Source organism: Penicillium nucicola (assembly GCF_028828085.1).
Source record: "Penicillium nucicola strain IBT 29836 chromosome Unknown utg000002l, whole genome shotgun sequence".
NCBI lineage: Eukaryota > Fungi > Ascomycota > Eurotiomycetes > Eurotiales > Aspergillaceae > Penicillium > Penicillium nucicola.
Genome location: NW_026643126.1, coordinates 886,806 through 902,998, shown reverse-complemented (window position 1 = coordinate 902,998; position 16,193 = coordinate 886,806). Strand labels below are relative to the sequence as shown.

General features: G+C 49.7%; 7 protein-coding genes across 7 annotated transcripts; 4 read left to right on the top strand and 3 right to left on the bottom strand.

Moving 5' to 3' along the window:
- Nucleotides 1-119: 119 nt before the first annotated feature.
- mpkA (mitogen-activated serine/threonine-protein kinase SLT2) lies at nt 120-1,658 on the bottom strand (the record flags this gene model as incomplete). The annotated part of the gene is made up of 5 exons (XM_057124516.1): nt 120-757; nt 818-1,132; nt 1,183-1,249; nt 1,348-1,480; nt 1,546-1,658. 5 exons carry the CDS (start codon nt 1,656-1,658, stop codon nt 120-122), a joined length of 1,266 nt encoding a protein of 421 aa, XP_056986675.1.
- Nucleotides 1,659-2,337: 679 nt separating this feature from the next.
- Nucleotides 2,338-4,955, bottom strand: N7511_002090 (threonine--tRNA ligase THS1; the record flags this gene model as incomplete). Its single annotated transcript, XM_057124515.1, has 7 exons — nt 2,338-2,460; nt 2,510-3,232; nt 3,309-3,316; nt 3,374-3,435; nt 3,557-4,035; nt 4,090-4,354; nt 4,411-4,955. The coding sequence occupies 7 exons, from the start codon at nt 4,953-4,955 to the stop codon at nt 2,338-2,340; spliced, it is 2,205 nt and encodes a 734-aa protein (XP_056986674.1).
- A 226-nt stretch (nt 4,956-5,181) lies between these two features.
- On the top strand, nt 5,182-6,058 carry N7511_002089 (H/ACA ribonucleoprotein complex subunit GAR1/NAF1; the record flags this gene model as incomplete). Its single annotated transcript, XM_057124514.1, has 5 exons — nt 5,182-5,245; nt 5,315-5,362; nt 5,416-5,516; nt 5,582-5,727; nt 5,782-6,058. The coding sequence occupies 5 exons, from the start codon at nt 5,182-5,184 to the stop codon at nt 6,056-6,058; spliced, it is 636 nt and encodes a 211-aa protein (XP_056986673.1).
- Nucleotides 6,059-6,491: 433 nt separating this feature from the next.
- On the top strand, nt 6,492-7,499 carry N7511_002088 (CDP-diacylglycerol-serine O-phosphatidyltransferase; the record flags this gene model as incomplete). The annotated part of the gene is made up of 4 exons (XM_057124513.1): nt 6,492-6,670; nt 6,726-6,763; nt 6,891-7,072; nt 7,131-7,499. The coding sequence occupies 4 exons, from the start codon at nt 6,492-6,494 to the stop codon at nt 7,497-7,499; spliced, it is 768 nt and encodes a 255-aa protein (XP_056986672.1).
- Nucleotides 7,500-10,735: 3,236 nt separating this feature from the next.
- N7511_002087 (uncharacterized protein) lies at nt 10,736-11,711 on the top strand (the record flags this gene model as incomplete). Its single annotated transcript, XM_057124512.1, has 3 exons — nt 10,736-11,069; nt 11,123-11,631; nt 11,691-11,711. 3 exons carry the CDS (start codon nt 10,736-10,738, stop codon nt 11,709-11,711), a joined length of 864 nt encoding a protein of 287 aa, XP_056986671.1.
- Nucleotides 11,712-12,573: 862 nt separating this feature from the next.
- On the top strand, nt 12,574-14,622 carry N7511_002086 (fungal specific transcription factor domain-containing protein; the record flags this gene model as incomplete). Its single annotated transcript, XM_057124511.1, has 4 exons — nt 12,574-12,635; nt 12,817-13,342; nt 13,409-13,782; nt 13,833-14,622. The coding sequence occupies 4 exons, from the start codon at nt 12,574-12,576 to the stop codon at nt 14,620-14,622; spliced, it is 1,752 nt and encodes a 583-aa protein (XP_056986670.1).
- Nucleotides 14,623-14,703: 81 nt separating this feature from the next.
- Nucleotides 14,704-15,940, bottom strand: N7511_002085 (Gfo/Idh/MocA family protein; the record flags this gene model as incomplete). The annotated part of the gene is made up of 2 exons (XM_057124510.1): nt 14,704-15,788; nt 15,901-15,940. The coding sequence occupies 2 exons, from the start codon at nt 15,938-15,940 to the stop codon at nt 14,704-14,706; spliced, it is 1,125 nt and encodes a 374-aa protein (XP_056986669.1).
- Between the last annotated feature and the right edge of the window lie 253 nt (nt 15,941-16,193).

Here is a 16,193-nt window from a genome sequence, read left to right as displayed (position 1 = left end):
TCTGAGGTATCTTTTGGCTAAAATTAGATCAACATGCAGGGCAAGACACACAAGACAAGATCGCCGAACAACCATCAAGAAGAGAACGGGATTTCGAAAGAAACAAAATCCAAAGTAAATCAGTGGTGCACGTCCATGCCGCGCTGCAGCGATGACTCCAGGTCATTGGGGTTGTAACCACCGCCAGCGGTAGCCTCCTGCGGTCTGGGATCCTCGGTCTTCCAGGATCCCTGCTGGTGATCTGGGATAGGGACGTTAGTCTGCTGGGCGATCTGCTGCTGCTGAGCGGCGTGGGCCTGCGATTGCTGGCGCACGGTGGCCCGGAAGCGGACGACCTCGTCGAGGATCATCTTGCGCATATCATGGACTTCGTCGACGACTTCAAAGTGAAAGTCGAAGGTTGTGGGGCAGTTGGGCTCATCCGAGGCGTCGTGCCAGATGTGTAGGTAGGGGTGCTCCAGAGCTTCCTCGACGGAGATACGAGACGATGGGTCGAAGGCGAGCATGCGGTCCAGAAGGTCCAGGGCGTCTGGGTTGGCTTGGGGGAAGAGCTGCTTGAAGGGGACCTTGGGCATGAAGGGCAGGTTGCGCACGTACTCCTGGGCGCGGGGTGAGCCGATGCGGGCAAGGGTCTCTTCGTTTGGTGTGCCCAGGTAGTGAAGGATCTGGTTCAGCTGGTCGACATAGTCGCGACCCTTGAAGAAGGGTCGGCCGCCGAGGAGCTCGGCCAGGATACAGCCGACGGACCAGACGTCAACTGCGTAAATGAGTTAGCGTTGTCTGGGGGTGGCAAATGAGTGGGGCTTGGGCTACATACTAGCCTTGGTGTAGCTCTGGAAGCTCAACATGATCTCTGGAGCACGGTACCATCTTGTTGCGACGTACTCGGTCATGTAGCCTGCGTTCTCTTCCGGGTCGATCGAGAAACCACGGGCCAGACCAAAGTCACAGATCTTCAGCTCGCAGTCCGCATTGACCAACAGGTTACCGGGCTTCAAATCACGGTGCAGCACGTTGGCCGAGTGGATATACTTGAGACCGCAAAGGATCTGGTAGATGAAGGACTGGAAGTGGGCATCGGTCAAAGGCTGACCAGACCGGATGATAGCCGCCAAGTCACATTCCATCAACTCTGCAGATTGTCAGTCCTGTCGACAGAACAGGGGCTTGAACACCACCTACCCTCATACAAATATGTCTCGTTGAAGTTGTCCGGTCGGGGGATGTCCATATCGTAGAGGCATGTGATCTGACTGGGTTAGCGGGGAACTCGATGGGAGGCTCGATCGGGCACTTGATCAGGCACTTGATCGGGGACTCGATAAGAGACGGGGAAGTACGACGTACGTTGCGGTGGCCACGGAAGTGCTGGAGCAGCTTGATCTCTCTCAGGGCGCGCTTGGCCAGAATCTTCTTGCTGAAGACATTGGTCACCTTCTTCACGGCGACACCTTCGCCGGTCTGGATGTTGGTGGCCGCGCTTCACAATGCCATCAGTAAAGATCCAACCAGTATCCTTGATCAACCCCGGGGATGAAGACCTACCACACGATACCGTAGGCGCCCTGACCGAGCTCCTTGGTCACGTTGTATTGTTCGTTGACGACAAAGTCCTGGTTGAAGACCTTGAAGACCTTGCGACCTTGCAGATCAGCCATGATGGAAGAGGAAAAGAATCTGAGAAAACGAGAGATGTGAGGGAAACGAGAGTAGTGAAGAGGAAGAGAAAAGGGAGCTGAGAGAAGTGTGATGGGCAGAAGAGCCCCGCAGTCCCCGCGGGTGATCCGACGCGCTAAACAAAGAGACTCGAGAGTATAAGGAAATGGGCGTAGGGGGCAAAATATGGGTAAAAAGAACGGGATCGGATCTTCAAATCAGGACTATTTGGTCAATTCCTTTGGACTTGTATGATCAAAGAACTGTGAAACTTGACATCCAACGGCCAAAGAGTGGAAGTGGCTGAAACTACCCTTGTGGAGGCGTGGGACCGTCAATTTCTATTTCTGGGTTCTGTTTCTTCGTTCTGCTCTGGGCTCTGGGCTGTCTTTTGATATCTAGATTTTGACAATTCTTGGGGTGGTTGTGGTGGTTGTGGAGGGTGTTTCTTATTTCTCCATGAGAAGACAGCCCCTATCATAGACACACTACAATGGAGTACACTGGACGTCAAAATGCTATACTTGGGAAAGGAAAGCAATTAATCTTGGTTCCGCTCCAGCCCTCATGAATTCAAGGGTCTACGGCTCAGGCCTTGAAAACTGTAGAGCTTATGCCATATCATGCCATTTCTCATAAAATCTGATTCTACATCCACATCGTCAGTGCTTTTATCTGCCCTTACAGCATGTTCTCCAGACGGCGCTCCTTGCGCAGAGCCTTGAGCTTGGCACGAGCCTCCTCAAGGGGTACCATGGCACCCAGCTTCTGGGTGGCCGGGTCATCACGGTTGCGGACGTTGATCTAAAAAGTTAGCATATGTCAAGATCCCAGAGGAAAAGAAAAGACTTACGGTGCGGGATTCTTTCTCGGAAGCGCCAACAACGAAGATGAAGTTGTACTGAGCAAGCTGGCCGGTACGGATCTTCTTCTGCATGGTGTTACCGCTGATATCAATGTCGACGTTCAGCTTGTCACCGCGCAGGATCTCTTGCAATTCCTCGACGTAGTCGTTCACGGCGGGCATAACGGGAACGATCAGAATCTGGCGAGGGCTGATCCAGAATGGCCACTTGCCACCGAAGTGCTCAGTCAAGATACCCAGGAAACGTTCGAAACTGCCGATGATGGCACGGTGAATAACAACAGGGCGGGCACGGCCAGGACCGGGCTCGTTCTTGTTCTCAGCCTGAGCCTCACCCTCCTTGGGGGTCTCTGCGGGTTGGCGGTTCTCGTTGGTCATGTACTCCATCTTGAAGTTGATGGGGGCCTGGTAATCAAGCTGGATGGTGGCGCACTGGAATTCACGCTTCAGGGCGTCGGAAATGGTGATATCAATCTTGGGTCCGTAGAAGGCACCATCACCCTCATCAATGGTCCAATCATTACCCTTAAACTTGGTCAAGGCCTTCTTGAGTTGTTCCTCGGCGTTATCCCACGTCTCCAATGAGCCCATGTACTTCTCAGGGCGCGTGGACAATTTCAGCTTGAATGAGAATCCAAATAGTCCATATACAGCCTCAAGGAAGGAGAACAGACCCTCCACCTCGGACATGATCTGTTCAGCCGTGCAGATCTGTAAGAAAATTATATTAGTTGATCACAATTGGTACATAAATGTCGTGCTGGTATATCGTTAAGGATAGACTCACGATGTGCGCTAAAGAGTGGTTAATGGTTAGTCAAGTTACTAGGCCACAGGGGGGTCAAAACTCACTGTCATCTTGCTGGAACTTTCTCACACGCGTTAGTCCGCTCAAAGCACCGCTGGCCTCATCTCTGTGTAACTTTTATTCGGTTAGCGAAGATTCGAATCCATTTCAGGAAAAGAAGACCAAACATACACTGGATTTCGTCAGCTGGGAACAACATGAATGAGAACACAAAAGAGTAAACTTACACGCCAAAGTCTGCAATACGCATAGGCAGCTCGCGGTAACTACGTTCACGGTGACCAAAGAGGATAAAGTGTCCCGGGCAGTTCATCGGCTTCAAAGCGTATGTTTTCTTGTCCACGTCAAGCTTGAACATATCATCCTTGTAGTGATCCCAGTGACCAGAGGTTTTCCAAAGACCGACATCATACATGTTGGGGGTCTGGACTTCCTGGTAGCCGCGCTTGCGGTACTCAGTTCGCAGAAGGGACTGGATTTGATTGAAAATCTTGGTTCCGTTGGGAAGGAGGAAAGGACAGCCGGGAGAGACATCATCGAAGAAAAATAGTTCTTGGTCCTTTCCAATTCGCAAGTGGTTACGTCGCTCGGCTTCTTCCAAGAATTTCAAGTGTTCGACCATTCCCTTCTTATCGGGGAAAGCAACACCGCGAATGCGCTGCAAGGAGTCGTTGCTTTGGTCACCAAGGAAGTAGGCGGAAGAATTCTGGAATTTCATCAGTACGATTTCCTCAAGTTAAGTTCACCGGGCCACGCTTACCTGCATGATCTTGAATGTCTTGACCTTGCCGGTGTTCTGAATGTGAGGGCCCCGGCAGAGGTCGACAAGGGTTCCGCAACGGTATACGGTGCTGCTCTCGCCAGTAACGAGCTTGTCAATGTAGTGCAGCTTGTATTTGCTGTATGCAAACATCTTCTTGAGGTTCTCCTTGGAAACCTCCAATCGGTCAAAGCTCTGCTTCTCCTTGAAGATACGGGAGGCCTTGGTGTCAAGCGCCTTCCAGTCGGTCTCGCGAACAACTCGTCTGTATGCCGGTAATATCAGCATTAGCGCAATTGTAAAGGACTGGGATCAACATACCCGTCGGGCATAGCCATATCGTAGAAGAAACCTTGAGGGGTGGGAGGACCATGGGAAAGAAGACAACCGTATTCACATTCACAAGCTTCACCCAGACAGTGAGCACTGGAGTGCCAGAAGACCTCACGAGCCTCGGGGTTGCTGAAAGGAACAAGCAAAACCTTGCAGTCCTTCTCCAGAGGGCGGTTCAAGTCCCACAACTCTCCATCAACCTTGCAAATAACGATTTCGGCGGCAATATCCTTAGGAACATCGCGCAAGAAAGAACCAGGAGTAGTCTCGTAGGCTTTGGCGGGGACCGAAGACAGGTTACCGTCACCAATGTCGAGGGAAACGGCGATTTCGGGGTGAGGACGGTTCTTGGTCTCTTCAAGGTATTGTTGCCAAAGTTCCTCAAAGAGCTTGTTTCGCTCGATCATGACCTCTGGGAGGACATCGGGGCTCGGGGCCTGCTTCTTCGCATCTTTTGGCGGGGCAACGGCTTCAGAGGACTTTGCCTCGGCGGCAGGCCGCACGGGAATATCCTTGGGGGCTTCGGAGGCCATTTTGAAAACCCTCTGGTCAGGACACAGGGTAATTGAACCGTAAACAAAGAAAAAAAACGGACGATCGGTATGTGCTCCGCATGGAGGGGAAAATGACTCTTCGTGAGGGCGGTGAGTCAGAAGTCACGTGTGGGTACTGCCCTTAGCGACTTACCGCTTCAAGTTTCCACCAAGCGAAAACTTCACCAGCTAATACAAGCCGACAGTCCCCCAATAACACCACAAAATGTCTTTCCGTGGTCGTGGTAGTGCTTCCGGTGCCAACCGTGGAGGTTTCGGCAGCCGTGGTGGTGAGCAATTATCTTCAATTTCTGCGATGCAAAAGATCGAAAGGAGCTAACGAAAATTTTTTGGTCCAGGTCGCGGAGGTTTCCAGCCGTCGTTCGGCCCCCCAGCTCAGGTCCTGGGTATATATTTCTGATACTACAACCTTGAAATCATGTCGCTGATTGTATGATAGAGATGGGATCCGTGATGCACTCTTGTGAGGGTGAGATGGTCTGCGAGTCGATCAACCCCAAGATCCCCTACTTCAACGCCCCGATCTACCTCGAGAACAAGGTACGCCACAACTCCACCAAGCAATCAATTCACTTTGCAAACATCAATCTAACTGGTCTTCATAGACTCCCATCGGAAAGGTCGACGAGGTCCTCGGCCCTATCAACCAGGTCTACTTCACCGTCAAGCCTCAGGAGGGTATCGTCGCAACTTCGTTCAAGCCTGGTGACAAGGTCTACATCGGAGGCGATAAGCTCCTTCCTCTTGAGAAGTACGTTTTCCCATTGCCCGAATTACTTCGCACTCTGACTAACCTTCTAATTAGGTTCCTTCCCAAGCCCAAGGCTCCCCCTGGACCTAAGGTCAAGCGCGCCGGTGGTGCCCGCGGTGGTGCCCGTGGTGGCTTCGGTGGTGGCCGTGGTGGTTTCTCCCGTGGTGGTGGCCGTGGTGCTCCCCGCGGTGGCCGTGGTGGCTTCTCTCGCGGCGGCGGTGGTGGCTTCTCTCGTGGCGGCGGTGGTGGCTTCGGTGGCCGTGGTGGCAGCGGCGGCTTCTCTCGTGGCCGTGGTGCTCCCCGTGGAGGTGGCTTCCGTGGTCGCGGTTAGAAAGTCCGTGATACTATGTACTGTCTTCTTACGGCGTTTGGGGGAATCGGGAGCTTTTTCAGGAAACATTTCCTTGTGCATCCTGCGCAATTTGCTGCTTCACTGGCTGCAGGCTGTAGAATATCACCAGTCAAAAAATACTTTGGTTACTTTTAAGTTCAATGACCTTAGACTATAATTCGCCAAGTTAGTCCAGCAATGTCGGCAAAGACATGTGTGGCTGACGTGAGGTGGCGCAGCTGCACCGCCTCCGCTTTCTGCAAGTCAGGAATGACGTTGACCGCTCTGCGAATCTGTGCGTCTGTCAACACTCGAAGCAGGATTGAGGCCAATTTTGTTCCCTCTTACCCCTCAGTATTACCTCTCAACCCTCATATTGCAGCAAATATTTCATCTGCCGTACATTCAATATTATTTGTTATCCCACTTGAGCATGTCTCGCCGGACGTCGACCATGGCATCCAGCAATTCCAACAGTGTCCCACCTTCAGGTGACGGAGGTGCGTTGGAGCTCGGTTCGATCCTATGGAGACCATTCAGCTTACATTTTGCAGGCCAGGAGAAGCAGAAGATGCTTCTTTCCTCCGAACAAGGTCACTTCAGCATGGTGAAGTCGGTTCCGCCAACTTTTGCCCCCTCGCTCTGAAGTCAAGCTAATGCTCAACAGGGCCCTGCATCTTGCCGATCTGGTTACTGAAATGAATGGTAAGATACCTTCTTCATACTAGAAGCTATCGAGAAATCAAATGACTAACTCTCTTCCCTAGGTTTCTGTGGAGGCAAGCTCGTCTTTCCCAACATTTTGTCGATCAGCAATTAACATGTGAAACAGTGATGTCGGTCTTCTCCTCCATGCGCTACTGCCTTGGTGACCCAACTGATTATGGTGCCATCTGGGCTGCTCTCGCGTTCATGCCTTTTGGTCTATTCTTCGACTTCATGGACGGCAAGATTGCCCGTTGGCGCAAGAAGTCGTCTCTCATGGGACAAGAGCTTGACTCCCTAGCGGATTTGGTAAATGAGCCCAGACAGACATGAACCAAAATTCAACTAACTCTTGCGCTTTCATTAGATCTCCTTCGGACTCGCTCCCGCTGCCGCGGCTTTCGCCCTCGGTATTCGCACCTCACTTGATCACGTTTTCCTTACATTCTTCGTTCTTTGCGGCTTGACCCGTCTGGCCCGATTCAACGTCACTGTAGCCGTTCTGCCTAAGGACAAGACCGGCAAGTCCAAGTACTTTGAAGGCACCCCTATCCCGACCACTCTCTCAATTGCTTCTCTCATGGCCTACTGGGTCTCCCAAAGCTGGACACACGACAACATTCCTCTCGGTCTTTTCGCCGAAGGCACCATTTTCGAGTTCCACCCTGTTGTGCTCCTGTTTGTCCTACACGGATGCTTGATGGTCAGCAAGTCCATACATATTCCTAAGCCATAAGGTCGAATTCACCTAGACCCGGCATATACCCTTGGCAGGCAATGCCGCAAACTGTTGTCCCCTTCAACTTGGACAGCTAAATGAAAATAATATCGGGGCTGTCGCTTTGAAGCAGGCTATAGCATAATCTCGATACACTTAAATGAGGATGATTAATCTGATTCCATTGCACGTATTGACCATGGCTTCATATAGACATAAAGTGAAGTATGACTAGCAGTGCCAGCATAAATATGACAATCGCCACTTTGTAAATTTCAATGCTATTGATACTCGTCGCGCTCACGGTCCAGGGCTTCCGGGGTATGTCCATCTAAGAATGAATTTTAGATCTCGCTTGTCTTGTTGTCCGAACAGCCAGACGATCACACACAATACTGACATGATCTGCTCAAGTAAGGCTACATGTTCCGAGATCTAAGTTATAGGCACCCACCAGTTCACAATCTGTCAGCTGTTTACGAGGCGATGCAGGCTGTTGACCTGAAATGAATAAGAAGCGGGTCATCCTTTTACTAAAGCGATAGTCGTGCACCGAAGGTCGCTGGTGTTATTGATTCATTCGGTAGATACGGTAGGACTTTAGCGTGCATATATCCGGTGTTCCCGGGGACGAGAGGAGAAAGCGGTTGTAAATGCCTCTTTCTTAGTGGAGCTATGCGCGAGAAATTTTTATGTTTTGGTTTATCAGGCGTATTCGTGTAGGTTCTTTGGATATGTTTTCTTTTTCGGGGCATGAGGGTGTCGCAGATGGTTTTATATATATCGGACCAGAGTCCAGTATAACGATGATTATAGTAACTTTATCGGGAGACCATTAAATACAAATTGAGCCCGAGGATATTCGTACCACTGTGAACTAGACCGACTCATTCACCATCAATAATTTATAATCTACTTCATACGTTAAATACTACAATACATCAACGCTAAAGTTTACAAGCGTAACGTATAGGTATTTCCGATAAATCACAAATCGAGAGAGTCTAGAATACACCATGTCACAGCACAGATCAGAATTTTCAGCACCGATAATAATAGCAGGCCAAGATATCCCCGAACATCTGGCCAGACTCGGATCTTTCTGCAGGGTCTACACATCGTGGGTCAAATCGAGTTCTAGAGGTTCTAGACCACGCAAGTTTCAGTTTGATGCCACTCCTCACAGTTCACATACATCGAACAGGTGTTTGCATATACCCCAATACAAGTACATATTCAGAGAATATGGTTCGAGATAGAGTATTTCCCTTGTTTCTTCGGGTTCTGATTTCCAATCTGTTGTTGCCATGCCCCCGGTAAGGGGTACCTATTTTGTTATGACAGGTGGGGAATTCAGCTGGTCTAGTGGACGCCACTGGACTGGGAAAATCCGTGTGGGCAGGCCTGGACTGGACACTTTCATGTGCTTGTGTTGTTGGTTATATTTGTGTCTACAGTACTGTGTAGTATGCTTGAGGGTAGTTATTGATTTGTTGTGTCTTGTACAGCACAGCCTGCGGTGATTATACGCAGCAATCGGTCATTGTAAAAGGCCTGATTCCTTGGCCCAATTCAACGTTCGGATCTCGGGTCCTGGCAGACGATTGACAATATGTCTCACTTGGTATGGAGTACTGTATTTTTGGGGCTTGAGTGGAATGAACTAGAAGAGGTCACTGGACGTGATCAAGTGATCCCATTGTGAGTTCTAGGTTATAGTGAAATAAGTGTGAGTGATTGCGGTGGGATATATTGATTTGCTCAGTGCTCTGATTTAGGGTTATGAGACGGATAAGTTATATTGTACACGGAAATTGGGGAAGACCAACAGTGGCTCAGCTCATTGCCAGGGATTTGATCTGCAAGGTACAGCCGATAACGACATTCGAGCCGGACTTTACCGAGTGATATACAGTACAGTAGCTCTGCATGCAGTCTACATATCGGATGTTTCGGAGCCATTCAGTTAACGTGTGAATAACCCCCGAGAAGTCAAGGGGCAAAATATCGTCCCCAGGGTTCAATCTATGCTCTAACGTTGTAGATCTCTTAAAATTCAGTAAATTGCGTGGATGTGGGTAATTTGTGCGTTACTGTACAGGGACCACGGAAAAAAAAAACATCTCGGATCCACCCGGGAGCGGCCGCTTGATACCCATGGAAATGAAACAGAGGAAATGAGATCTCAGGAAGAAACAGAGAAAGTTATTTCCGACACAATGTTGAACTATGCAGGGTTCTGACTCTTCAGGTGTTAGCGTGCTAGCGTGTTAGCGCCTGTCACAGAATAACGGCTCCGCTGAAACTCATCTCCCTGTAATCTGCTGCTAATCTCGGTTCGCACATCGTCATATGGGGAGATGTGTTGTTACGAACCCCACAGCCACGGTCGTAGGGCACTCTGTTAGCCGAGTCGACATGTGTCTGTTAGAGTCAGTTCAGGCACATCAAGGGACTGTGGCGATGCTGATCTTACAGTATCAAAGACAGTCTCACCATCGTCACTTGGCGCTAAAAAGGGACTAGTGGCATGCCCAAGGCTCCATCCCGGCCCGTGTCTGCCCAATGGGGAAATAGATCAACTTCGTCCCCTGGTTAGCCTGCGCGGGTGCCTGATGACCAAGCATGATTCAGGCTCATGATTGGCTCGTGGTTGGCTCATGGGGGACGGTATTAAACGATACAAACAAAGACCCCCGTGTAGAGTCCTGGGATGTACTCGGTACTCGAGTCCACTAGGGTATTTTCCCCTGTATTACAGGTACCTCATACTTTCTCTGGGGAATCACAGACCCCTTGTCCCTTTCCTAAGGGATCCATCACCACTTGGCCACCTTCTTTCCTTCTCTCCCTTCCACACACATTCGTTACCGACTCGAATTCTCACTCGTTTACCCCCCAAAAGACCTCCCGGGTTTAAAACTGAACCGCTTGGATTTTTACGGTCGCTCACTCTCATCCTGAATAGGGGGTGAACTGCTGAAGTCTTCACGCGAAAACCGTCACTTCCTTTCCTTTTTGTACCGTCCTTTGTCTTCAACACTTGATCGGTCTTTGTTGGATACTCAGCATCTGACTGACACGAGAGCAAAAGTGGTGGATAATAGAGCAACAAACGCCTTTCCAAACAGAAGTTCTTTAGGGTTACGCAGGCCGTCCCCAGTTCTTCCCTAATCACCCCTGCGACAGTGTTCAGTGGTGTTTACCTTCGACTTTTCGATACTCGACATCCCTTTTTTCTTTGCCGTGTGATCATGCTTCTCAACACACAGAGCACCGTCGTGCTCTCGACTGCCCTCTTTGCGGTCAGCTCGGTAGCGAAAGATGGCTTCAAGGTTCTTCCTCGCGGCTCAGCCGACGGCACCCTCGTTGCTTGCTACTCTGCAGCTCCTGGATATGGATCCTCACAAAGCTACACCTACCAAAGTTCTGGTTGGTGTCTGGACAAGTGTTATGCTGCCAACAGCGCCGCATTTGCCCTAACAGGCGGTTCGACCTGCCTGTGTGGTAGCACATTACCACCCGACAGCGACAAGGTGGACAGTAGCAAGTGCAATAAGCCTTGCACTGGTTGGCCTTCAGATATGTGTATGTGACATGACTTCACTTATCGCGCTTGACATACTAACCCCACGGAACAGGCGGTGGCAGCGACTACTATTCGATCTACACCACCGGCTATGAAGACGATGTCCCAACCTACTCCGAACACACCTCAACTACTACTACTAAGAGCAGCAGCCAATCGACCAGCACACAAAGCGATAGCGATACCGATAGTGCTAGCACTGCGGTTTCGTCCACGGCTCCTCAGCAGACAACGGAAGTGATTTCCACCGCCCAAAGCAGCGCAAGCGCGTCTACGGAGGCCAAGACCAAGAGCAGTCATAACACTGCTGCCATCGCAGCTGGAGTGGTCATTGGCGTCGTTGGATTTGCCGCTCTCTGTGGTGCCGCTTTCTTCTTCTGGCGCTCCAAGCAGAACAAGACAAATCCTGCTTTCGGGGGTGGCGCTGCTGGTGGCTACGGTCGCGATTCCAACCCGCCCTCGATGTCCGACTCTCGATTTGACGGCGACTACATGGCACAGCGCCGTCAAAGTAATGGTAGCATTGATGACGACCACGACTTCTCGCGTCGCATCCTGCAGGTAAACACTTCCATTCAAGCTTACCTTCTCCACATCAAATGCTTACTATAATTATCCAGGTGACGAACCCCGATCGCTAAACCACCTTTCCCATTGATTTACGCCTCCTTCTCCTCTTCCTTCTCTCTCCTCGGTATTAGCGACCTATGTTCTTCCCCCTCTGCTTTACGAGATTGTTATCATTATTGTTCCCCGGGCTTTTACCGGAATTGTGATATCCGAAAGACATCAGGCCCGAATCTTGGTGTTCAAAGTTCGTGATTTATTGTCTTTTATGCTGTACCCCAGAATTTGCCACGTCAACCCGTGACCGTGCTGCTTGCGATCCGATATGGCTCCCAACATCCGAAGATAGGTATGTCTATCCAGACCTGCCAGCAGCCTAATCGCTCTATCTTTGGATCTTGGCATCTAGGATTCCTAGGCAATGGTCAGCTTGTATTTGAAAAGGCGTTTCCTATTTCTTTCGGCTTCATCAACGCTCTCCTTTTTCTTCATTCCATGAGCAGACCACTCCTTTGATGTGATTCTTTTTACTTTTTTTACCCACCTTCTGATGTCTTCTCCTGTTTCCGGTCGGGTCTTTTGCCTATCGGTCTTGATCTAGGACTTTTTGTTCGCATTTTGCCCTAGAAAGATCTGATCTGGGAATAGGTGACTGTAAATAGAGAAGACCAATCAGCTGTACTTAATGAGAATGGATATGCATATCAGTCTGATCTTGTTCCTTGTAATGTGTTTCCACCCCGATTGTCTCAGCGCAACGAGAGAGTAGTCAGGCGTAGCTTGATACTCATAGAGCAGCCAGGAGAGTCTCGGAGCCTATGATCATGTGGCCAACCCCAGAGAATGACAGAAATGAAAATAACCGAAACTCCCCGGTCACGTGGGGATCCTCCCCGCATCAGAACGCAAAGCCGAAACTCCGCGTATACTAGCAACATGCATGAGAAATGGCTTCCAGTTCAAGAAGCACTGCTATGCGCTATCCCCGCAAAAGAGCAGTGACTGCATGCCAGCTTTGCCGCGCCCGCAAGACCAAGTGCGATAACCAGCGCCCCAGTTGCCGTATCTGCCTTTCTGTGGGTGCTCCATGCGAGTATACAGATCGAAACGATCATTCATCGTATGAACAATTCTCTCTACAACATGCCACGTATATGATAAGCTAACTGTAATTTTCAGATTTGATCCAGCTAGTCTGGAAATCATTGATCGATTAAATCGCATCCTAGCTTCACAGCAGGATGTTCTCAATGCCGTCCAGGCGAAAGATAACAGTGCTACTTCTTTGACTCCTCTCCATGCGCAGCCAACACCATCATATATATCACCGCAGACGGATTTCCTGCACGAGTCGGATACTACCGGAGTCTCAAATGGGGATTCGGTGGTAGACAGCTTCGGGGTGCCGTCCTCCTATACAAGCCCAGATAATGTGCTTACGTGGCCTATCTTTCATAGAAGGTATGAAAAGAACTGTTTGCAAAATGCTGTTTTCAAACCGAGTTCGCAAAGTCTACATCATACGCAAGTGAATTCGAAGCGCGTGAAGTTTGGGTTTCAGGAGGATAAGGTGCCCGAGTTAATGGAGCAATTCTTTCTTCTGGTACATATCAAGAACCCTGTTGTGGACGAGGAGGAGCTGAAAAGTCATGCGCGGAATGCGGTTGAAGAGGGTTTGAGTTGGGATGAAGGGTCTTGTCTTGTGGTAAGAGCACTCTTTCATCTGTGACGCTGCGAGGGATTGCTTGATCTAATGTTCGCAATGTGACAGCTTCTGGCGTGCGCCCTAGGTACGATTGCAGTGCCATTTCAGCGTGCACATGAGATTGCGACCTTGAATCCTGCAGAGTATAGGGAGCTTCCCGCTCTACTCGACACCTCCAAGCTAGAGGAAGCCGAATCGTACTTTATACTGGCTCGCAGGAGAATAGGAAACTTGAGTCATTCGATAGCTGGTGTCCAATGTCTGTTTCTCTCCGGGGTCTTCTACATGTATACTTTTAGACCATTGGATGCATACCAGAGCTTCCATCAGGCATCTGTGATGTACCAGGTCTACGCAAAATCCAAGCAAGGAGCTGCATCCATACCCTCTGATCTCAAGACCGAACAAAGGCTATTCTGGAGCTGTTTCAAGTCTGAATGGTATGTTATAGATCACGCCACTAGTTCACATTGATTGACAAATTATGCAGTGAGATCCTGTCGGAGATTGACTTGCCCCATTCAGGTGTATCGCACCTCGACTACGTCCACATATTCCCAAGTCCACCTCACTCCGATATAATAACAGCCAACCCAAACTCCGTGCTTCTGCCAGATAGTGCAGAGCAAGCCCGCCACGGTATGGCAAACCGAGATCAGGAACAAGGCTGGTTCTACTATCTTTCAGAAATAGCCCTGCGAAGAATCGGCAATCGTATCTTAGAATCGCTGTACAAAGATGGCTTCGAGTCATGGACAAAACTCAACATTCCATCAACAATCCAGATCGCGAACGAGTTTCTCCGCCAGCTTACTGAATGGTGTGAATGCCTTCCGGCACCAATGCGTGTCGACGACAAGGGTCAAGGTATTCTGTCTAGCGAGGAGCTACCCTGGCTACTCTATGTCCGGCTTCGAGAAATTCGATCTTGGATACTAAGACCGTTTGTGTTTTTGGCAATTCATCTACCGCTGGATGACCACCGCCATCTATCCTTGGAGCCGTTTGTTGCGGATGCGTTGGTTGGTTATACCGAATTGATCGAGGCGAATTCCGTTTGCCATCGTCATCATGGAACTTGGTATATGCTCAGATTGGCTTTCACCTCGGCAGTTTGCCTTCTTGCTGCTGCTAGGCAAAACTTGGGAACTCCTAGACTGAGAGAGTCTGTTGAGCTTACCATTGAGTGTCTCAGGTACTGGGAAATTGAGGCCCCTGGCGATATCCAGAAGGCTAGAGTCATCCTTGAGGAAGAATATTTAGCTAGTTGGCCGGGGTGAAAAGGTACACAATCGAAATGACAACTTATGTTTTTTATCACTAATATCAAGATTCGGATGCTACGTAGTGCTATCTAAGCTCTAAGCTTGTTCATCTTGAGGAAACTTAGCTCCACCCTGAGCACGCACCTCATCCATCATTTGCATAACCCTCAATGTCTCATCGAGAGGCATCACTCCGCTCTCTTTCTTGCCAGAGCTAACATCGAGAGCAATAGAGTCGGCTTCGTAGTAGAATCCCCTACCCCCGGGTATCTCCTCAAACCTGAAAACCTCCTCGCGCCTAACCTCTTCACCTCCCTTCTTTGTATCCCCCATATCCTTCCCAGCACTACCAGACTTCAGAACCAAGGTGATAGTATCCGGCACAGAAGCACCAGGTCCACTAAGAAAAAGCGTTCCCTTACTTCCTTCAACCCGCGCGAAAACATCATCAGACTTGTGAAGCATCGATGAGGTAATAATCCCTTGACGACCAGTCTGACCATAGTGTAGAAGAATAGAAGAGCTGACATCAATATCGTTGACTAATGTCTGCCTCGCACTGATCTGAGGCTGTTCTTTTGCGCCGGGGGTTTCCAGACTCAATAGACCCCAGGTGATAGCGTAAATACCGATATCCAGCAAGGACCCGGCGCCGAGCTTGACGTCCAAGAGTCGCGATGTAGCAGGTAATTCCTTGATGGGCATGTCAAGTGAGAAGTCGACAAATGCCCGATTGATGTCACCGAGGACCTGTTGCTCGTGCAGAAGCTCATTCCACTTTGTTGTAATTGGGAAGAATCGTGTCCACAGCCCTTCCATTACGAAGACACCCTTCTTTCTGGCGGCGTCTATCACGATCTTTGCTTCCTGGGCATTGACTGTGAATGGCTTCTCGCAAAGTACATGTTTCCCGGCGTTGATAGCATCGAGACAGTTCTGTTTGTGGAAGGCATGGGGTGTAGCTATGTAGACTATGTCGATGTTTGGATCGGCGTAGACCTCTTCATAAGTACCATAACCGGAGATAGATGGGTGTTTGGAAGATGGAATGAAGTCTTCCATGAACTTTTGGGCTTTTGGTTTGCTGCTTGAACCGATGGCTCGGATTGCGTGTTTTGCGCGTGCGTCTGGGCGGCTGAGGCTTAGGTCTGTCACGAACCAGGAGGCTATCATGCCGGTGGCTGGTCTTGGTGTTTGTTAGCTTGGTGTTCTGGAAGTGCTTTTGGAGTGCATCATCTTGTTTTTCATTTCCCTGATAAAAATAGAGGATCCTTAAGGGAGACTGTTACTCACCGATGATGCCCCATCGAAGTTCAGGGAGAGGAGAAGCCATGGAGCAGGGAGTCAAAAGTGGAACTAGAGCAGGCTGTACTGAAAATGAACCGTAGGGAGAAAAGTGACTGAACGGTAAACAAGGATGAAAATCTCAACGGTTTCTAGTACGAATAACGGGGTTTTCTCGCCAATATATAGTCCGATCTAATTATTCATTATGGAATGATGCCTATCTTGACTTACAATTGGTCTTACCCCTCGAGTGGAGCCTCACGGGGAGTATCGGACCCTAAAGACCTTGGCTTCGAATA